Consider the following 23,533-nt stretch of genomic DNA (forward strand, 5'->3'; position numbering starts at 1 on the left):
TCCATGCAGCCTATAAATGTCACTTGAGCACAGCCTTTGCCTGTGGACCCACTTGCGTACACACACACACACACACACACAAGCTGATGTCAAATTGCCCCTGAACATTGGCCCTCTGTATTAATATTCATCTAATTTGCATACACGTTGCATGTTTCTTCTGGCAGTTTGAAGGTCAGAACAGAGATGACACCACCGAACGTTACGTCTACGTTTTTTTTATTTGTTTGAATGTTTTTTTTTCCTTCCAAAATATATCAAACTGAAGCCATTAAAGGCAACATTACATTCATGCAAAACATCTTTTTACGACCTTGCCACATTAGTGTGATTCACGGTGGATTTGGCATTGCACTGAACTGCTTCACTTTCATCACTTGAACCTCACCGTGCATTCACACACAAGCTTCACAAGTACTTCCTGATACAGTATGTAAAATATGTGGCTGCCTAACCTCACATTCACACCCTCCTCTTTTCTGTGCAGAAGCTGTCTGAAGACCGGGACTTCAACAGGCTAGGCGAGCAGACGACAGACAGACAGACCAGACTGACTGGTGGCAGCATGGCGTCCATACCAGAATACTACGCTGGCAAGAACGTGCTGATCACCGGAGCCACGGGCTTCATGGGCAAAGTGCTGGTGGAGAAGCTGCTGAGGTCCTGCCCTGAGGTCAAAGCCCTCTACCTCCTGGTCAGACCCAAAGCTGGGCAGTCCATGCAGCAGAGGGTCAGTGACATGATGGTGTGCAGGGTAAGAGCTGAATGTTTTGACTCAATATATTTAAGCTTTCACTGTTACCCAACAGGACAACACCTTGTCATACAAACAATCCAGATACTCTCAAGGTTGAGTACATAACGATACAATTAGAGAAGAATATACCAAGGTGCATTTCGGTAGAGATTATCCAATCTTAACTTTCTGTCATGTGTGCTGCTATTGACAAGTAGAAGCCAAAGATTAAGCTTTTTACAAAACTGATAACAAAATCTGCATCTTAAATGGATTCAAGGTCTATGTTGGTTGAATTATGCAACTATGGCGTTGTTTTGTTCCCACGTTTTTGAAATTGCTACAGTTGTGATTCGGTCCTCTGACTGGCCTCAACAGTGGCCAAAGCTCACGGGTATTGTATTTACAGCCATCGACCAAAGACTGATGGGGCAGGGGGAAAGAACATGATATCTCAGAAACAAGGTGGAAATGATAAAAACTTGTGCCCATAACATAAACTTATAGAATATTATTCGGGAGAGTGTGTTGAGGATATTGGTAAAATTGAAATGGGAATTAAATGCATCCAAAACCAGCTACTCTCCAACTCTATTACGCACCTGCCAACCAACTGTAGTGAAAATGGGGGAACAGTAATGGGAGTGTAAAGACATGTCACTGCCTTATTTGTTCACCCTTGTTCTTGAATCCTGCTTGAATCAGATTCCACTTGGGTACATTCGACCAACTTTAGTTTGATCATGTGGAAAATAACAGATCGTAATAGCTTAAACACAGGCATTGCTAGTGCTGGTTTTATAATAATTTGAAACGCAGCAGTCAGTTAATATGGAAACGCAGCAACAAGAGAGCCAGCAGTTGAGAAAGTGCTCCTGTTAAACCATTAGACTAGTGCATTAGACTAGTGCGCTGTTGATTCAAATCATCATTCAAAACCAGGGCTGTTCAAATGGCATTGCAGTTGTAAGTGTGCTTACAGAGCAAACTGAATTTGACTATAAAATACAGCAGCTGCTGTTGCCATGGTAAAGTGACCTTAAAGGGATATTTCACCATTGGAAAGATGAATATATCTTTTAAATTGGGTCACTTATGTAGTAATGTTTTTATTTTTTTAAGAAATTAGTGGCTTCTAGGCCGAGAAAAGACAGAAAATGTGTTTTTGGCTCATGTGGATGAAAGACACCAAATCCCAGAATGCACTTGCTTCACTGCTTTAGCGTCTACTCCCAAGCCACGCCTACCCTTTACAGACAGACAGTGAGACGATCAACTCAACAAGTGCTTTTATTGTCATTTCAACCATATACACGACACAACGTTTCACCGTGGCTCAAGTGGTGTTACACATTTAAAATGTATAAAAACGACCTTATATAAAAACGACATACGAAACGGGCTACATTTAGTGCACACACATTATATGCTCCGTAAAGTTCAGCTAACACATAGCTACTAGCATTAGCGCTTGGTGGGCTGTGGTATAAACACCGGCACAGCCGTAAATTTGCGTGGACTGTAGACTGGTCGGCATCTAACAGTCACAAATTCCACCAGCAGTTAGCAGTTCGTTGGATACAAGCACCCCATTTCTGCAACAGGCAGTCCGTGTTAACACAGCACACCTCGACTAGTCTTACTCGGCGACCGAGCAGCAGGCTGAATAGTCCGGTACAGCAATATTTCCACAACAACAAAAAACACAGCAGTCTCTGAACTCGCGTTGGGAGTTTCGTTGAAGTTGGATGTAGTCCAGTTTGTTGTCTAATGAGCGGACACTTGCAAGCAGGATTGATGGTACAGGTGGCCGGCTAACATTAGCTTTCCACCGACCAACGCATTCGTTCAACATCCCGGCTGATGATGTCCCTTTACCGGTCAGATGCATCGAGCAACACCGCTGGTCTCGATAGCCGGCGGGCGAAGCTCACGTAGTGTGTCGAGTATTCCATCTGTAATAAAGCGTCCTGCATATTCTCCGATCTGTACCAATGTATCCCGGTGGTACACATGTGCAGTAGTTTGAATGCACATAATTGTTGTTCTAAAATTTCCTTCGGGATGAATAAATCTATCCATCTAACAGTTGCTGCTGAGAAGCTAAGCGAGAATTCAAGATGGCTGACACTCGTTTTTTCCACGGCATTCTCCAGAAAAAACTGACAGTCCAAAGCCCTATGGGCTATGCGGAAGTAGCTCCTAGTACTGGCTGTAGTCCTTTTGCTTCTGGGCAAAAATGCCTCAGATGACGCAAAAATCGTCGTTTTGCGTCATCGGAGGCATTTTTCCAGACCCACAATACAGAGATCTCTCGTCTCAGGGGGACATGAGGGAGGGAAGCACGGTCATTCAAAAATACTACCGTGTTTCTGCTGATACAAAGTTTAATGCTAAATCGGTGAAGTATCCCTTTAATGACCCCAGGAGACAGAGACACAGAGTCGCAGAGCAAAATAAGGAGTCTGATCAAGAGTACTAAAAGGTTAATTGAACCGAAAGCTATCTTTTATTGAAGGTACCTGGTGATAATGAGGAGGGTGGTTAATGATGGCGGAAAAGGTTTAAGGACAGAGAGAAGGAGGTGGAGGAGATAAAACCAGCAAAAGGTAAAGTGGGGGGAATGATCCAAATATGTGGCATCAGCTGTATCAGGCCAAGCAGCAAAGCATGACTCAACAAAATCTTCCCACTATTTTGGACGTAACAAGGACTGAAGCATCGACACTGATGTGCTCAGAAGCAGCTGCTCTGTTTGGTTTTGGGTTGGCCTCAAACTGTCAGTACACTTAAGAAAATCACACTTTCGCTGTATTCCCCTTTTTCTCCTTCTTTTAATAGCATCTATTTTTACCACTCCCATTGAACGACAGTACTGCATTCTTCACTCTACTCACTGCTGTGACAGCAGCGGCGCAGTGGTTTCAGAATTTGTCCCTTAATTCAGCCGAGAACTTGAGTTTTATTTTCCTTTTTTTTGGTTTCCCCAGTCCTTCCGTCAAGGTGAGCGCGATGCTTCGGCCATCTGGGATTCATTAGCTTTAGTTCACTCTGACACAACAGTGCTGCTTAAGTGCCAGTTAACACCCTGTAATTTCTGCACATCAGAAATGGGGAAGAGTGTGTAAAAGGGGTTTTTTTTTTTTTTTTTTTTTAAACGTGAATATTTTTTTTAAAGCTGCAGGAAGAAAAGAAGCATTGATAATCCAACTGTTCCTTTTTAACCTGCATTTGCTAACATGTCAAAATACTAACCTATCCGCAACAAAGCCGACACGTGAGCTTTAGCAGGAGAAAAGTTGTGGTTTTCTGAGTAGCCTCTCCTCTCATGCTTCACGCCAGGCAACTATCTTTCTTACCACCTGTTGCTAGGTAACAACCATCAGATCTGTCCCATGGTGGTTTTGTTCAAAGGATGCATCAGGGGAGCTGCCCCGAGCAGGCAAGGGACAAAACGATAGCAATATCCTTGTCTGTGTGCATCTCCACTGCAATGACTTACATTTGAGGTCCGTCTGTGTGGAGGCTACTTTGATTCAGTGGAAATGTTTAGACGCCTGCAGGCATGGCTGCGGTGCCAGGCACTGAAAGGCATGTTAGGCACTTCATACAAGTAGGCCTCTGGGTACACAGGGCGCCTCTCCTGCTCTGTGGCATGCTTTTCCCACCCACTAGCAGGCTTTTGAACCCAGTAACAGTCTGTGCGGCATCTTCATACTGCAGCTCCAGAACTACAAGTAACTAACTGCAAGAGATGCACTCAAATAACGGGTGGAGAGGTGGGAGGTGGAATGCTTTGCGAAGGAAGGCTCTTGTGGAATTTGCCTAGAGGGCAGGATCCTGGATAGGCGGTGGTTTACTCTGAATTACTGTCGAATGACTATTGAGCTTTGCTTTAGGGGGTTATTCATTGATCAATGCAGCAGCTGGAACACCGATGGGGATACTAAATGACAGTGAATAGTGTTTGTGTGCTGACTGCATTAGGGTTATAGGAAAGGTACAGCCTTCTCCCAAACTGTGTAGTGCTGACACCATTAACTGAAGATTAATCTATTATTATTTTATCTGTTATTCATGATTGATTTATTGTTTTTTTTTACTTTTCCAACACAAAACCCTGTAACACAATGTCTTTATAGTAAACAGGGCTGCACATTTTCACAGTAAAAATAGTAGGGTTATTTACTTACTTTCTGCTTTGCGGAAGTAAAAACAAAATTAACTAAAACTTTATAGATTTTCCACTGATAATGTTTCAACCGTTCAGAAAAATAAGTGTCTTACTCTGCCAATGGTGGTGAACGATCTCAATGGCAATGATGGTGGTCATTGAAGTGGCAGAAGAGCCTGCACAAGAATCCATTAATCATGCAATGATTGCCCCAACAATCTGCAGATTCCATCATTTTAAATAAGAGGATTTGCTGATTTAACTTATTTTGAAATATGATTAAAAAAAATATATATATATATATATATATATATATATATATATATTCATATTCTGTTAAAAAGCTCAACAAAACTACTAGGTGAACCTTTTTGAGTTGAGATTAAGACGTCACCTTGGGCTCTGGGAAACTGGTGTGTACTTTTCTCTTCTGACATTTTACAGACTAATTGATTAATAGAAAAACTATGGGTAGTTATTTACAGCAACTTCAGCCCAGATTTTGCTACTTGAAACTCGGGGGCCCCAAAAGGTTTAGCGCCACCTCTGCATCCAACTCTTGGACAGATTCAACCAAGTTTACCTGTTTTACTTTGTATTACAAATGTACTGCCAGTGTTTACTCACCATATTTGTTCAATCGTCTAATGGACCGTGATTGGAGTGGAGCAGTTGCTAAAATGATATCGTTAGAGCAGATTTTGTCTGTTGCTTTAACAGGGGTCATCTCCACCTGATTTTTAATCTTTTTAAAAATTAGTCATGTTACCTTATGTTAACCTCATGTTACCCTGCGTGACATGCACGTCTCGGACGCGGCTCGAGCCACTAGAAATAGAACCGACGCCTATTTTTCATGCGACAGGCAAAATTGGAACACTTGCACTTATGATTTCCTACGTTCTCTACAGTTGCTGCTGCTAAACAAGTGTTTAGAAGTAAATCCTTGACAGCCCTCTAAGTGGCTTAACAGAGGATGTTTGCACCAGACTGTGATTCTGTGTTGAGGTGCAGCCCCCTGCTTTGTGCTTTCAGCCCATCATCACACTCTGATCCAACATGACCACATTGTTGTATTGATTTCCTCTTGTTTGCATCCAGGAGCCAGCAGTATAAATATTCAAGATTTATTGATTCCTGCCGGCGGTTGGGCGTGTGTGCGTTTCCACTTGTGGAGCTGCCTGATTGTTAATACCAGCTGTCTATGCATGCATGCATGCCTGAAGCATCTACCTCTCCATCCTGAAGCAAGAGCAGCAGACCATTCTTAACGTGCTTCACTGACGTACCATCATTCAGGCTTTATAATCTTAACCCTACAGTTAAATATTGTTTGGCGGAGTGTTTAAAAGAAGCTCTGTTAAAACGGCAACTTTTAGGTAACTGAGCAAGCGAGGTGACTCTGTTTTGCTGTGCTGAGTCCTGTTAAGAGACAGCGACTGGAGAGCTGCAACGGCTGCCAAACTGGCACATTGCGAGGCTTTGCTGCTCATCTGTGTTGTGTTGGCAGGCAAGCAGACTGAGATGGAACCAATAACCCTGCAACTCCTCCGATGGGAACCAATGCGTTTGCGTATAATTAGGCCGCAAATTAACTCAAGTTTATGAAACAAATTAGCACATTAAACGTCGTAGGTGAAGTCATTAGGGGGAGGAGACATGAATACAGCCCAGGGCCTCCACAGCATATGGAGTCTGCCAACCAGTTTTCTCTTATTCCACATCCATATAGCTCCACAGATATCCATGGCACTAAGATGTGATCTGATGACCCATCTTTAGAAGGATAATTCAGATATATATATATATATATATATATATATATATAATATATAATATATATTTATTTATATTTTACAAGGGACAGTTTTAAGAATATTTTACCAGCACTGGATGTCTCGGCATCATACTCAAGAATCACCTATAATTCCAGCTTAATTCCTTGTGTTTAGAGGACACAAAAGCCTGCAGCACCCATCATGAACTCAGTCTTATTTCTGTCCGTGTGTTCTTGAAGAGTAATGGGTCTCCTTGTCTCGGCGTGAGGTCACTGTCCGATAGACTGGAATGTGATGCCGCCAGCATACAGAACGCCAAGCCTAGAAACCTTATTACTCTGCTCATATTGATCTTTTCAATTGAGTTGTGTACAGATAGCCCAGAGACAGACCAGCCCAGAGACAGACCTAAAGAAAACTCTTTTCATTTGCTGTTCGTTTGCTGTGATGAGCTGCTGATCTCTCCTAAAGCTCTTAAACTGGGAGATTCAGGGTTAAAAGAGTTGAATAGATAGACGGCATTGTATCCAAGTGAACCACTTGTAAACTATAACTCTAGACAGTGCTAAACTCAAGATAAACCAGAACGCTTGGTCCCTCGGGCAAATTGGGTGCTTTAGTTTACCTTTTTCCCCGACTTTAATTAGTTTTCTTGGCATCCAGGAGCATCCCAATGCATAAGCAACATTTTAAAGCTATGTACTATGAAATCGGTGTTTGTCAAACAGTTCGGCAGGCGGAGTTTCCATCTCAGACTGAAGGTTTTGGGACTTTTGTCAGCCAGCTAGTTAAATCTGTTTTTATTCCTCTGGGATGCTGCAATAGAGAGGGGGATGGATTAAGTACAAGGTGAAGGAGTAGAGATGAAATCTATAATATGGTGACAGCCCCAGGGGTTGGCTAGGTTTGTCCTTCATCACAGCTTCCCTTGAGACTCCTCGCATTTCTGTCTTCTCCCTAGACTTGTTACTTCGTTCTTTTACTATGCAGCCTTAGTTCTGCCCATGAAAAAAGGGAAACCTGGCTAGTATCTGAAACGTGATGACTGCTCACTTTTGTGCTAATGCCTAATTATCGTTAGCTGTTAACTTAAAGAAAAAAATATATAGATTTCCCCCCCCTTTTGTTAGTGATCCTGCTCACATCCCATTATTCGACTAATTTAGACGATGCATGTCAGGAAATGGAGGTCACCACTGAAGGTGCAGCCGTTAATCGCTTCTGTGTGACACACTTTGGCAGACTTCCCTAGCTACAGTAAATTTTCCGGCCTGTTTGTCTCCGATTGGAGAACCCGGCTTACGGGTGGCGCAGACAGCAGCTACCTTTTTTAAGACTCGCACGGATGATACAAAGGAACAAAATGTGCCAGAAACTGTTTGTGTGCCTGATGATGTGTTTTTGTTTGTTGGTCAAGATACTGAACTTCTTTGCTGCTTAAAGACCAGAGTATACTTGAACAAAATAGTTTGTATGACAGCATCTGAAAGGGTGGCTTAAAGACACCGTTCAAAGTAGGGCTGCAACTAACAATTATTTTCATAACTGAATAAACTGCAGATTATTTGCTGGATTAATAATTTGGTCTATAAAACAATGAAAAATGGCAATCACAATATCATATAGCCCAAAGTAACGTCATCAAATGTCTTATTTTACTCACCCAACATTTAAAAAATCCAAAGATAGTTTACAATGATATTAAATCAAGGAAAGGCGAAATATGAAATTCTTTAGAAATTATTGGTAAATTAAATGTTTGGATGGGTGTGTTTTTTACTTTATTAATCTATCAAAATGACTGCAGATTGATTCAAGAGTGTGCTGCTGTGACCTCCAGTCTGTTAAGGAGTTAAGCTACACCTCTAAAAGTGCATGGCCATCATGAGCTCTGCTTCAAACTGTGCTATTCCAATACACTATAGGACCCTGTACAAAAGACTAAGCAGAGTTGACATTATGCTACCATAAACCTTTTGGACAATGCAGAAAAATAACTTTTGTGACTTTCCTTGCTTTTTCTCTCTCTGTCTTCCCTTTGCTCCAGGGGAAAGGTCTGCGTTAAGGGGGCTGTGAAAACAGTGGAGCCCAGTTAAAGGGCAGTTGGCGAGAAGGGAGGCTGTTCAAATGGCATCTCCGGTTGCATGGCTGAAAGAAAAGTGCTATTAGTATTGGGTGTCTGTGAAGGTCCACAGAGTGGCTGCTTCAAGCACTCTTGCCCTCAGGAGGAAAAAAAAAAAGCAGTGTCCAGCACGGAGAGAGGGCAAATAGTGGCCTCACGTACAAGCCACCTCTTCAGCTTAAACACAGGAAAGTCATTCATAGAATTGACTTTATAGAGGACCTATATCAGTGCTTGTTCAAGGCCATGACTTTGACTGACCACAAGATGAACTACTGAACACTTGTGGTTACGCTGCAGGGATAGCTGTGGTGATGTTTTTCCCTGCAGAGTGTTGAGGAAACGTGGACTATTGTATTCCTGTACAAGGCAGTTTGCTCATTAATGGCCATGGGTTCGGAGAGAGTGTGATGGTAAAAGGAGCGATGGAAGGCTGGCACAAGAAAAGAGCCTTTACAAAGCAATCCCACAATGCCATTCTCTGCTTGTGCCTATAACAAAGAGCGCTCTGATGCCCACATTCAATGTCCTCTTCAACCTTCTGAACCTGATGCACTTTGTCTCTTTCTGGGTCTTTCTATAATTTAACTTTGGCTTAGAGGTGCTTCACAAGTATACTCATCTGGTAGAAGCTCATGCCATTTTATTTGGGTAGTGTGTCATGGAGTGAGTGATCACTAAAAAGATGGATTTAGTTGTACAGTAAGTGCAAGTTAATTCGCTTTTTAATTCACCCAGGAGTTGTGTGCACCAACAACCACTAGGTGGAATCTGTGGGCAACGTGTAGCTCAGGTCTGTCGTACAAGATGAAGCTTGCAACTAAAACTACTTTGTTAAAGTTAGGGAAAGAATGTGGTCATGCTAAATAGTAATTCAAACTGTAAATTTCCCAGTGTGGGATGCCGGACCGTCGCCATACAGCAAAGCAGGCTGCTGATGCGTTATTATGGATCCCATGTAACTTCAAGGCAAGTCCCGCCCTACGAAGCAGCTTGATTGGTTGGGGTTAGGCATTGACCTCGAGTGGTTAAGGTTATGATAGCAGATTGGTCAGGGGATGGGACCTGAACAAATCTGGTTACATTACCTAGCATAAGCGTGGACGCCTGGACAATAGTAGTGTGTGAATGCTATTGAAGGGTGGGTCTTACCTAGAAGTTGCATGGGTTCTGTCGGTACACTGAGCTGTGCTGCCTGCACGATCTGTCCTGCGCATGCACAAGATGATGATCCTGTTTTACGAGTTCTCTTAATGCATCCATGGGCTTTACGACACTGCACGATCTGTCATAGTTGTAGCGGTCTGCCGTTGGCCTCATGGATGTATTAAGAGAGCGGTTAGCCTCCACCGGGAAGCTAACGCTAGTTTAGCTAACAGCTAATTCAGCTAACTTCAGCTAACCGCTAGCTGACAGCTTGATTCCGTCTAAAATAACGTTAACTCACTAAACACTTGGAAAAGCAGGCCACAGCTAAATTAAGACTTTACTGTAATAACAATAAAGACAAGTATTGAGTGACTGTATTTTAAATGAGCGAGAGAGCGAGAGAGAATTTTAGCGGTCGGTTAGCCGAATTAGCTGTGAGCTAAACTAACGTTAGCTTTCCGATGGAGACTAACAGCAGACCGCTACTGTGGAACAGATCGTGCAGTGTCGTAAATCCTCGTACAACAGGATTATCATCTGCGCATGCGCAGGATGGATTGTGCAGGCAGCACAGATCGTGTACCGACAGGTTCCATAAGAACGCGCTGCTGACACAGTGATGCCCTCTAGTGTCCCCCTCCCCCAAGTGGCAGAAAAAAAATGTGACTATTGTATATGGTAAATGGCTAGTGTATTTCTGTGTGTAACAGCAGGAGCGGTTTTGCTCGACCTACAGTAGCAGTACTGATAAAAGTGAGCGTACATACAGCCAGGAAAGAAATGAGAAGCCTCTTGCCTAGAGGTGCACCTGTACACCTGCCAGCCAAAGGGCAAACGTTTAAAAGCAAAAGGGAATTTTTAAGATTCTTGCTATTTGTAACGTTACCTTATTCCTCATGTAGCTGACGTCTTGAATCGGCAAATTTAATTCAGATTGATTCTCTCTGATTAAAGTTAAGCATTTTAGGCTCTGTACAATGAATAATATTAAGCTTGCTAGCAGCTGTGTTTACATTTCTGGAACATTTTGCTGGTGGACTACCAGGTCTGAATAAACCCTGAGGCCCCTATGATTCCCTTTTTCTCCTGTTTTCTGTGGATTGTGTATGTATTAGTTTAACTTCATAATTTAGTATCCACCATGTAAGCGCAATATAAACGTTATTGTCATTGTCAAACGTTGTCTTTAGCCACAGCATTGTTGCGATAACCTACAGGACCTGGGCATTTTGAGGGAGTTACTATTTTTAATGGAGAACGGTTTAGCTGTGACATCCAAATCGGACAGACTTTCCTCATTTTAATGTAGACCTACGCTAAAGTTTGCACTTTTGTAAGAAAGTATAGGACTTGATTTTGACAGATACTCTTTGGCAGGTATTAAATCCTCACTAAGATTGTGTACCTAAACTTAAATTATTCTGACAACTACCAGCATATTGTGGTTTAGACTTCCACCTCAGTCAAACCAGCTCTTCTCGGTACAGTAGGTTCTTTCTGCTGTCTTTGGTGGTAAACTGCTTAAGTGTTGTCTACATAGCGTTTGCAAACGTCATGAGTCACGTGCGGCATTTTATATCTTCAGGAAAAAGCAGCATATGACATAAGGTGTGACTGACTGTGTTCTGTAGGAGTTGCCACACTGAACTCTTTTGTATGTGCGTCTCTGGTATGTGACAGGGCACCTAAACATCAGGGCTATTAGAAGAGTTGACGTCATACAAATCACAATGCTTGTGAGTGATGGGATCTCTGCCAAAATCGGTTTGTTTTGTTTCCAAGCTATACACCCTTTTTAGGGGAAGTTGAACAGAGGTCGTTACATGACGTCAACAGCTCAGTGAATCATGCAGTAAAGAGGAACAGTTTGTGCAGTAAAACGCATAACATTTTGAAAAGATTTTTGTGAGAAAGCTGCACATTGAATCTCTTCTTCTACTGCCCCTCTCTACAAAATGTATGTCTCTGTTACTGCCAGCTGTTAGCTTCGAGCATAGGGAGGGAAAAGGCTATTTTTGCATTACGTAATAGCAGGTCTACACTACAGTGCAGAAAATACCACATGCATCCCCCTCCCCCAGTTGGGAATAGTTCTGAGTTATGACATTACATACTGTACATCAGGACTTGTGCCTAATATGGTGTGTGAGGGGTATTTGGAGTACAGCATTACAAAGCAATAGATTGATAGGGATGCAGAACATGCATATAAACGGCTGTTGAAGCTATTAATTCAACATCTGTCCTCTTCAGCAAGAGTGCTCTGCTTACTATGACTGCTGACCTACGCATACACACGGAGCTGCAATTTCATAACGGAAAGAGCCCACACACTTTGATGCTAATCATTTCCCCTCTCATTCACCCTCTTATTCTTCTTCTCATGCTCTCTATACAGTCTATAAAATGGCTTTGTGCACAACTACCACACTGCCAGAAATGTCCGCTATGTTGGCAACACTACTCTTTGCGACTTCTGATTGGAACTACTCCAAGAAATGCTTCAAGCAATATGACATCTGACTGACTTTCTCTGCTGCTTTTGGGTAGTGTCTCCCAGTACAACGCCATGGTAAAGTCCTGCAGGGACTCCGCAGGGTGAACCAGGGTGTCGGGTAGCGATGGTTGTTTTTGGACTCAGGGTTTAATGTTGATCGTGCCTTCCCCCTCAAATTCCACTAAACAAGAGGGGCAAATGTTCAGTCTTACGTTGTTGGATATAGGTCTGGTATGCACAGTACTGATAGTGTTATGTATACAACAGGGAGTGCATTTATTTTCTTGGACATTCATCGGGGAGTGCGCCTTTGACTAACAGCACTGACAAAACTGCACAGCGGCAACACCTGTTCTGTTCTTAATGTGCAACTTAACCTCCTGTCACATCTGCAGAGGGCCTTTTATATACTGTAATAGGTCAATTGTTGGCTTGGCTGTAAGGCCACGCAACACATACTTCTTACATAAATGGTGCTTAAACTCCTATTGGAAGTCTTTTTCGTCTTGTTTACCAGGAGCAAATTAGAGGAAACCTATTGTGTTGTCTGGATATACTGGGCATCTATGAGCAGGACTTCTTTATGGCAATATTCAGTTTTATTTTATATTTGGATATTTTTGCATCAGTTAGAGAAAATAATGTGTTTTTTGTGTGGATAATCCAACATTAATTATTTTATCAATGTATACTTTAGCATGATATACATATATCAGTATTGTGCTGTAATTATTACATACTGTATTGTGATTTTATCCATATGCCCCACCCTTGCTGCTACAGTTGTAAGGGCTGCAACTAACTTTTTTTTTTTTATCAATGAATCTCTGTCCTATCAATAGATATCAAATGTAAAATATTGACAAATGACCAATGTATGTTCTGAATTTTAGTTAGCGGTCAGTGTGGATGTGTAGAGGTTTTGTGGTCCTAGTCTGGGACTAACCTGTTTTATGACACCCGTGTTGTTTTTCATTAAATTATCCACACACTTCTGGTGGTAAGACTTTACAGGGACACGTGGGTGATATTTGCCTGAGTGGTTTTTTGCAAAGTAACCCGTTTGCTGTCTGTGCTGAGTTGAGATCATTTGCATTCCTTGTCATGTTAGTTTAGTTTTAAGCTGTCGACACTTGTGTCAGCTTTTATAGTTGATCTGCCCTCCAGCTCTTGTGCAGAATGGACATAATTATAAGTGGCATTTAAGTCTGTTGTTCTGTTTTATTATTATTATTATTATTATTATTATTATAGATACTTACTTTATTCATCCCGAAGGAAATTTTAGGATCCAGTAGCTTAGACAACCTTAATACAACAAACGCATATATCACACAATACATAAGAATACAAATCATGCACAGAAATGCAATGACCATGATAAGGTGCTATGGTGCTACCAGTGCTATGGTGCAATGGTGATCGTGCAAAAGTGAACAGTGCATTAGAGTATTATTAAATATTAACTATGACTATGAAATATTAACATAACATTAACTGACTGAATAAGAATAAGAACAATATATAACAGGGAATACGTTAAGATGTAGTTGTTATGACCACAGTCCAGATTGTGTAGGAGGGCTAATATAGCCTATAAGACAGTTGTACAGCAGACAAAGTGATATAATGGTAGGGGCTGAGAGAGACAGGCTCATGCTGAAAAGTCTATTTCTCTCCTCCCCCTTTGTGTGTTATTGAAGAGCTGGATGGCCCTGGGAACAGAGTACCTCCTTAAACTGTCTGAGCATGACAGTGACAGAAGTCTGCCACTGAACATGCTCCTCTGTTGGATGAACATGTAGTGGGTGGCGGTCATTGTCCATCATCGCCAGTATCCTACTCATGGTCCGTTTCAATGCAGTTGCTGTAACGCTGCTGATGTTTGGGAGTAAACTCTTTTTGTGTGTTTTCTGTCTGGCAGCTTTTCGACCGAGTGCGTGAAGACAACCCCGACTTCCACCAGAAGATCATCCCCATCAGCAGCGAGCTGACGCAGCCGGGCCTGGCCATCAGCCCAGAGGATGTTGAGAAGCTCTCCGCCTGCATCAACGTCATCTTCCACTGCGCTGCCACCATCCGCTTCGACGAGCCACTCAAGTAAGGATCACATCCCCGGGTTTAATGCATCAACACAAAACTGTACACACTCACTTATTTATCTGATTTCTGCTGCTTTCTTCTAAGAATATTTGAAAACCATTTTGATTACACACTGTGCCACTTGCAGCTACTAACTCGCTAATAATTGACCAAAAAACATACACATCTCATTATTGTTGGTCAAATGTAGCAGGGACTTCTGTTGTGAGACGTCACTCCAGAGAATCTGCAGCTCACTGAACAGGCTTCACTGTTATTTGATTTAAAGCAAAGGGGAAGTAGGGATGGTGGTGATGAGAAATCAACCACTGTAAAAAACGTAGTCCCCTTCAGTGTAGTTTGACAATCTCTCAAAGAATACAGGATTCCTTCTTTTTTCAGGGAGCCACACTGTGCGCAGAAAGCTTGTGTGATCAACCCAGAAGACCTCGAGTTAGGAAGTTAATGAGACATGTAGGGGCTTTAGTCTCCCGTTTAGAAACTATACTCTGATCCTAATTGGTGTGATGGCAGTAATAGTATCTAACGGAGTATTTCACATGTCAGCATTTAGGTTGTGAAAATGAACTGTGATATGTTTATTATGAAGGTTTCTATATGGCCTGTTGACTTCCAGCTTGTTATACATAACGTTATAGTGTAGACGTTGTGTCATCAATCGTCTGCTGCGTCCTCAGGCTCCTGCGCTGTTATTGGAGCCTGGTTGGGACCGTGCATTTTATATAAAGGTGACATAACTTACGTTTTCGATTTATGTTTGATTAATGTTTAACACTGAATAAAATTTCAAATAAAGTGACCGGTCAAAACATCATCGAACATTAGTACTGAGCTTTAATAGGAATGCTTACCCTTTTGGCACATTTATCCTCCTAAATAATCCGCTGTCGACATTTTATTGACTCTGTATTTATTTCCGTGCACATTTTGTTTCCCTCTGAGCCCGGTGGTCTGCTCCAGCTTTGTGTTAGGGTATTAGGTAGCAACACAACAGCAAGCTACAGCAGAGGATTTAAAAGTGGCAAAACATCCGTGCATCTGTGGGTGGATTGCTGTCAGACAGCTCTGGCAGCTAATGCTAACACAGCACAGCTTGGACAGTTTACAGTGAGTTTTGGTTGCGAGTGCTGGTCTGAGGGCAGTACATGCTGACATTGGAAAGCCATCTGTTTACTCTGCCTACAAGCTTAAGACTACAATATACAAACATGTTCTTCTACTTTCTTCTTTGTCTCTCTGAGTAAATATCCAAGCATTTATGCAGCATTTAAATACATTAAGATTACACGTGTGTCATTTGTATTCTCGACTGGTATTACACTCCTGGCAGTATAGAGAAGGTTTAACACTTGGACTTCAATGTAGAGAGATCAAATTTTCAAAAGATGCAACAAGAGAAATGGTGAGGTTCAGCTGGGGGAATTTGGACTCACTACATCAGTGTTAAGGCCTGTAAAAAGATACTCAAAGACGCTTACATGAGTTTAAAAAAGAACCTAGATAACTAGACGTACTAAAGGCACAAGGTAGCACAGGATGTTAAAACATTAAAATCAGTAACGTCTAAAAGTTAAGATGGAAAATATTTTCATCAGGATTAAAAAAAACTCCCTCACTGCTTGTTGCACAGCTGGTTTTCATCAACAGTAGTTGGCATGGGTCTGTGACCGCAGCTTCAGGAAATTAACAATAGACCACACCTGCAGGGTGTTTGGATTAATTTCATCTGATAAGAAATGGAACGTACATGGCAGTTGTGCGCTAGTATGTGGAGAAAAAGTGTACTTAAAAATCTGGAGCAAATTATGAATCTTCTATTTGACCAAATGCACAGTATGTTAAATTGATTGCATGTTGAGGAATTAGTCTTTTCATTTCTGGAGATGAAGGCCTTTTATGCACTGTTTAGTGTCTCAATGCATGTGTGAAAGTGGATAACTCACGTTTTGAGGTGGCATTTGACTGCTGTGTGTTTAGAGGCGGGACACCCATTAGGTTTGAGTGGCCACTCGGTCAGGGTACAGCTGCTGCCCTGCACTTCTCACAGCTATTAAAAGTGATATTGCTTTTACATCTCTCTCGGTCTTCCTGTCTGTGGCTTTCTGACTCTCCTCTCTACCTTCCTGTTGCTTCACCTTCCATCTTTCTCTCCAAGTGGCCGTCCCCCTTTTTTCTTTTCCCTGCTCTTAATCGAGCTTTCACTCTCTCTCGTCCCTCCCATCTCTCTCATTACTCGTCTGTGTGTCTCTGTGTGTGTGTAGCGGCTGGCAGCCTTGTAAGCAGTGCCGGGGCATAAATCAGACAACTCTGTTAAAGGTTTCAGACTCAGTCCAGGGCTGACGTCTCAGCTGGTCCTTTGTCCTCTGCAGGTCTTTGTCCACACTTAAAGGATCATTCCTGTTTATTAAAACATGGATGTTATTTTGGTAGTTTTGGCCATTATTTCTTTCTGTAGTAATAATATTACTCAGCAAGAGTCGGAAATACGACTGAACCATCAGCTTTTATAGAAACCTTCTAGGTCACTTTTATCTTGTAAGATTATTTTCATTAAGTTTTAAAGCCTTGAAGAGGAAAGAGGTATTTTTACAAGAGTACTAAAGGCATATTATAAAGTCAGCCGAGGGTGTGTGCGCGGGTGTTGATCTTAACCAACTGTTCTTGTTTAAATGTCTTTTAGCATTAGTATAATCCACTTTTATTGTATAGGGCCAAATCTGTATGTATTATTTATAGCTTAATCTCTTTAGAGTGACCTCTTACCACCAGTCCAGGCACACCGGATGTAAAGTAGCTAATTAAAAATTAGCCTAATAAGGCTAATTTTGGCACATTTTACTTTTGTGTTAGTGTCCCTGAAATAAACCTGAAAATAAATAAATAAAATAAAAAATCATGGCCACAACTACAAAAATAAGATCCAAGATGTAATTTTTTTTTCGTTCGACCTTATTGTCATTGCACAAAGTATAGAGACCATGAACTGCAGTGTTGGCATCTAACCAGAAGTGCAAAAAAGCTTTAAAGGTCTATGACATGCTGCTTTTTGGATGCTTTTATATAGACCTTAGTGGTCCCCTAATACTATCTGAAGTCTCTTTCCCGAAATTCAGCCTTGGTGCAGAATTACAGCCACTAGAGCCAGTCCCACAATGAGCTTTCCTTAGGATGTGCCATTTCTGTGTCTGTAGCTTTAAATGCTATTGAGGAGGAGAGAGGGGGGGCAAGGTGGAGGGTGGGTGTGTGGCCTTGACCAACTGCCACTTTGCTTGTTTGCAAGCCATGATGTCTCACTCTTTCTCATCGGCGGGCCAAATTCTCTGGGCCGGCAAAGCAGAGAAAGGGGAGGTAACCTTGCCCCTTATGAAGTCATAAGGAGGAGATTCCAGATCGGCCCATCTGAGCTTTAATTTCCTCAAAGGCAGAGCAGGATACCCAGGGCTCGGTTTACACCTATCACCATTTCTAGCCACTGGGGGACCATAGGCAGGCTAGAGGTGCGTGTGCGAAAAAAACTTCAAGTGACATTTTCATGCCATGGGACCTTTTTAAAGACTAATGTACAGAATAAATAGAATGTGAAATAAACGGTAGGGAGATGAGACGGTACTGTATGTATGTTGCTAATAGCAACAGGTATGATAATAATAATTAGTGTATACACTATCCAGTATGTGGTGAAATGTGACTGGGTAGTTGACAGAATGGATATGAGAGGCAGTGAGGTGGTGCCGTATAGTTTATATCAGATCTATACAGTTCTGTAGTTGTTGCATCCAAAAAACCAAAGGGTGATGAGTCCGATGCAGGAAGGGGCACAGCGGCGCATCAATCTTTTTCTCCGGGCGTGACACCCTGCATGTGCTCTGAGAAGGTGGTGGGAAGGCGACATGCCCACGCACAGAGCTCGTCCTCTAATAACTACCACCACGCTCCCTATGACTCTCACCACTTTGCTTGTATCACCTGCCTACATCTGATTCATGCCGGTGGACCCATCGCCCACCACGCACTCTCCATCTCCTGTCGCGCAACCCACACACAGCCAGAGAAGCATTCTGCCTCGCAGTGTCTTTTTAAACTGACCCTCCGTGTCTCTTACTGTCTCCTCTGGCAAAAAGTGGTCTCTGTATGCTATTGCACCTCCACTCCAGAGCTGACACAGATCCACTGCTGAATGCTGAAGGTTTACCAAGTGATGGAGAGGTGTTGGTGTGTGTGGCCCACAGGAGGTTAGCGCTGCAACGTCCTGGATAAAACGAGAACCACAATTTGGCTTTCTCAATTCTTAGGGAAAATCCTATATAAGTGTGATTTTTGTAATCCGAATTGTCAGGAGAAGAGTTGCTACATGTCAGTGGAAGGGTTTTATTGATTTTGACTGATCAATCAGGTCAACAGAATCTAGATTAACTGTATAATTAATGTGTATACAGTATATACATGTAGAGAACATTAACTCGAACTATTGTGTATTTTTAGAGTTTGGTCATTGTTGTACTTGTTGGCGTAGTTTCTTAAGATTTTAGTGTTTTGGACTGTTGGTCAGGTAAAGCAAGACATTTGTTAGCTGTAAATTGGGCTGTGGGAGTTTGTGAGGAGTATTCACAATTTCCTAATTTCCTTAAGCTTGGTTCTGACTCACTTGGCTATTTCTTTCACCTTGTTACTGTCTCCCTCTTTGATTTGTTTCAGTTTTTGCCCCCGCTGCATAGACGCACTTCATCACATGGTGTAATGCAGTCTTGTCAGTTATTAAAACAATTTATGGAGAAATGAGGAATGCTTAGTTTTATCCAGCGGATCTTCCCGCTAACACTCTTTACTTAAGAGGAGGGGGGAAAAAAAGAAGAAACCTCAGTAAAGGCTGTCTCTTTTAGGACAGACATATATAGAAATTGTATGAAGGTGTGAACGATGAATTAATCAAGTGCCCATGGCTGGTCGAGTGGTAGTATGAGCTAAAAGCGGTGTTCAGTGAAAATAATGATGAGACTTAACACATTTATGAGGAGAGCAGATGTTTCTCCCCACTCTCGTTCTGTCTCTCCCTCCTGTTTGATTTTGTGTCTCAACATCCTGTCCTGTCATTCTGCTCAGACTTATAATCATGCTCTGCAGATTCTTACTAGTCTGCATATTCTCATTTGAATGGAAAACCCTAGTCAGCAAACAAACGTTCTTGCATGCAAACGCTCAAACAGAGGTATTAGCAGTGTGGCAAATATGCACACACCCTCAAAGCCTTTTCCCTGAAATACATTTAATCTCACACACAAACCTCTCTCTCTCACTCACTCACTCACTCACTCACTCACTCACTCTCTCTCACACTCACTCACTCATACACCCTTTCTTCTCACACAGACACTTGACACTGTATATCGCTCTTCTCTCTGGCAGACACGCCCTGCAGCTGAATGTGATTGCCACACAGCAGCTCCTCAGCCTGGCCCAGCAGATGAAACACCTCGAGGCCTTCATTCATGTCTCCACCGCTTATGCAAACTGCAACCGCAAGCACATCGACGAGGTCATCTACCCGCCACCTGTCGAGCCCAAGAAACTCATCGAGTCTCTCGAGTGAGTGGATGTAGGGCTGGTTTTTGAGCCTCGAGGACGTGGATTCAATTCTAGCTCAGTTCGACTGTTTCTGAAGTCCAATAATTTACTTAAAAGTTCATAAAACGTGTTGTCTGCCACGCCTGAAAAGCCAAGTTGTATCCAGTTGTATTGGTTTCAGTACTCAAAGAAATGCCAAAGTTATCATCAGTAATATCCTGATTCCCTCATAAGGAAAGGAAATATCTGATTTAAAAAATGGCTAAACCAGACCAAAGAAGAATCTGCCACAACTCTTGTTTCTTGACATTTTCAGGACTCGATGCCACTGACACGTTTCCTGAGGATTGAGTTTAATAGTCTTGTTCCAAAACACTAAATCACCGCCCACATCTTTTGATTTGTTCAGTGATTCAAACCGAACGCATAGACATGAAATAAAGTGAAAATTCAGTCTCTATCGGGCTAACCCAGTCCAGAAATTCACGTTCAATGTGAATGATGAAGCATAAATGGGCTCCAGAGAAAAAATATATTGCTTCTACATGAAGCACACAGGAAGCTTAATTTCCTTGTGTGTGTTGAATAACAGTAGAGCCAGTTTAATGACGTGGAGATGTAGAAGACTATCAACACTTTGGAAAGACCTTTTTTTTTTTTTACTGCCTCTATTTGAGTACAGATGGGACTTAAATGTCAATGATCTTTATCATTTTAATCATTTATATGACCATTTATTAGAATAAATGTACAGGCCATCTCAAAAACACTAAGCATTTGTAAATGATAAATTACCAAATTGTGTCTGTACCAATCTGACGCCCCAGAAGATAATGGACTCATTTCAGACAAAGCTGACAAACTAATTATACCCCTTTAATAGTAAATAGCGTTACCCAAATGGGTCAAAGATCAATATGGAATACAAGAATAAGAAGTACCACTGTACAGTACCATGCGTGCTGACCGAGGCCTTCATGTCTTTCTTCAGGTGGATGGATGACGGCATTGTGCGAGACATCACGGCACGGCTCATCGGCGACCGGCCCAACACGTACACCTACACCAAAGCCCTGGCGGAGTATGTGGTGCAGCAGGAGCAAGACAAGCTTAACATCGCCATCATCAGACCCTCCATAGTGGGAGCCAGCTGGCAGGAGCCTTTCCCAGTGAGTCCACCGAGTATTGTTTTGAAGATCTAAAGGACTATCGCACATTGTACTGAAATATATGCCTGTGGTTAATGTTAATCAATGCGTTTTAGTGTGCGTGTCCTCCTGTGACAGTAAAACATGGAAATAAGATATTGAGCGGCGTAATCCTGCACAGGTCAATGTGCCGCTCCATGTGGGTTTCATTTTAAGTGAGCCAAGGATTATTGCAAATTGGTAAATATCTTGGCTGAAGACCTGTGTGACTCAAGGGTTACAGCTGTTGGGCTGGGAGAGGTGAGGATGGCTGAAATGGGACACCGAGGGGGAAGATATGCTGACACACTGAATGTCACATTGAGTTTGAGTGAGAGAGAGCGAGAAAGGGCCAGAGGACTTGACTGGACTCCGAAAGTTGAACGTTATGAGCTGCTTTCAGTCAAGATGCTGGAGGCATCCTCACATCTTTCAACATTTGCATTTCACATAACTATTTAAATGACTTTGCACTTACTGCTAGACTGCTACATAAAGTATCATTTTTGTGATCGTCAATTAAAAGTGGTTAGTGATAAACGCCCAAATCATCTGTAATTTTTCAAAAAACAAAGGAAAGTCCTTGTTTATCTGGCGTCAGGGAAGTGTAGGCCAGTGTGTGCACTGATTGCGACTCTTCAAAAGGCCTCACTCGCATTTGGCCATGCAATCGCCTTGACAGCTCGTGCCAGTAGGTGCTGTGAGGCGGGGGGGGTGTGGTTTGTTTACGACCACAATATGCTTCTAGTTCTGTTGGTTTGTGACTGAAGTCAACCATTTAACCAAAATATAATGAAAAATATAAAATCTATCTGCCACTTTAGCCAGGCATGAAGCCATCAACAGATTGTAATGCTGCTAAAAACATCTCATGCACTTTATCTGCACCAGAGCATTATTAGACTCGGGGCAAGCCTCGGCCACGTAATGGCTCTCTGTCCCATAAGCTAGAAAGTGCAGCAGTCTATAACCACTGGTTTCATCCATTTTTAATACACTCTAATTGAAGTCGACAATCTCTGCTTCCCAGCGTCCCCTGTTCTCCCAACGCAGGAAGTAACATAACCCTGAACAGCTGATTCAGCACATGTAAACTTAACCACATATGTGGTGTTAGGATATCTATAAATTAACATTGTATCTGACTCGAGAGAAAGCTCTAAGGATTTACTCGTTTTCTCTCCTCTTACACCTCCACCAGGGTTGGATCGACAACTTCAACGGGCCAAGTGGAATCTTTATAGCTGTGAGTAAGGTTAAAAACTCAAACCTTTTAAACACGCAGACATGTTTTGGAGTCCTAAGACTAAGTGTTCTCCTATATTTAGGCTGGAAAGGGGATCTTGCGCACTATGAGAGCCAACAATGACGCGGTGGCTGACCTGATCCCTGTGGACGTTGTCATCAACCTCACACTGGCTGCTGGCTGGTACACTGCTAAACACAGGTTAGTGCCACACCCACAGGTTTGTTTAACATCTGTAAACCTGGGTCTCTACTCTTAAAGGACAAGTTCACAATTGTTTCAAGTCTGACCGGTCTTTTTAGTTAGAAATTGCTGTGAAGAGACGGTAAGAGAGAATGTTGTACTAAAAAGGCTGTAGATGTGGAAGGTACCCACTTTATTTGTTTTGTGCAAAATATAGTCGGCGGTAGACGGACTGGATTTTGTCTCATGTCACTTACACTGGAAAAGCATACGGAATGGATCTTTTAATGGTCAGTATGAACAGGAGGGTTGGTTACAGCGAGCAAAACCAGTTTCAATGTTCATACGGGCAACTGACGGGCTTGAAAAATTGTGAACCTAATGATTACTATATTGCTCAAGGTTTATGTGTAGATTGGTTGGAATTAACTCGTCTTTTTATGCATGAACATTTTTATCGACGAGTCAAGCATCTTTAACCTTCACTCGACAATATTCTTTCATTTTTAAACATTATGTAGATCATAAAATCATATGTAGAAATATATTTCTGTTGTGTATATGCTGCCATCTTATTAGACCTAAAACTGTTCTTTTTTTCAAAAAGAAAAGCATGCATTAAGTTTTATAAGACTGTGGGGTACTCCTTGATATGTTATGTCCATCCAGACCACAGTGATAAAACAGATATATTTAAAAAAATATTAGTTTTTCAAAATATTAGTTCTCCTGGTAGAAGAAACTTTATACTCTGCATCGCAACAGAAACCTGCGGTCACTGTTTAACACGCACGCT

General features: G+C 42.1%; 1 protein-coding gene across 2 annotated transcripts in view; it reads left to right on the top strand.

Moving 5' to 3' along the window:
- The window catches only part of LOC144512085 (fatty acyl-CoA reductase 1), a 45,168-nt gene that overhangs the window by 15,244 nt on the left and 6,391 nt on the right, over positions 1-23,533 (top strand). For both annotated transcript variants that reach the window (XM_078242649.1, XM_078242648.1), the window contains 6 exons: positions 488-754; positions 14,381-14,556; positions 19,963-20,142; positions 21,113-21,290; positions 22,510-22,554; positions 22,637-22,755. In XM_078242649.1, coding sequence (XP_078098775.1) covers positions 566-754; positions 14,381-14,556; positions 19,963-20,142; positions 21,113-21,290; positions 22,510-22,554; positions 22,637-22,755 — 887 coding nt within the window. In that variant the 5' untranslated portion in view covers positions 488-565. The remainder of the gene's footprint in view (positions 1-487; positions 755-14,380; positions 14,557-19,962; positions 20,143-21,112; positions 21,291-22,509; positions 22,555-22,636; positions 22,756-23,533) is intronic.

The sequence above is a fragment of the Sander vitreus genome, chromosome 23 (assembly GCF_031162955.1).
Source record: "Sander vitreus isolate 19-12246 chromosome 23, sanVit1, whole genome shotgun sequence".
Lineage (NCBI taxonomy): Eukaryota > Metazoa > Chordata > Actinopteri > Perciformes > Percidae > Sander > Sander vitreus.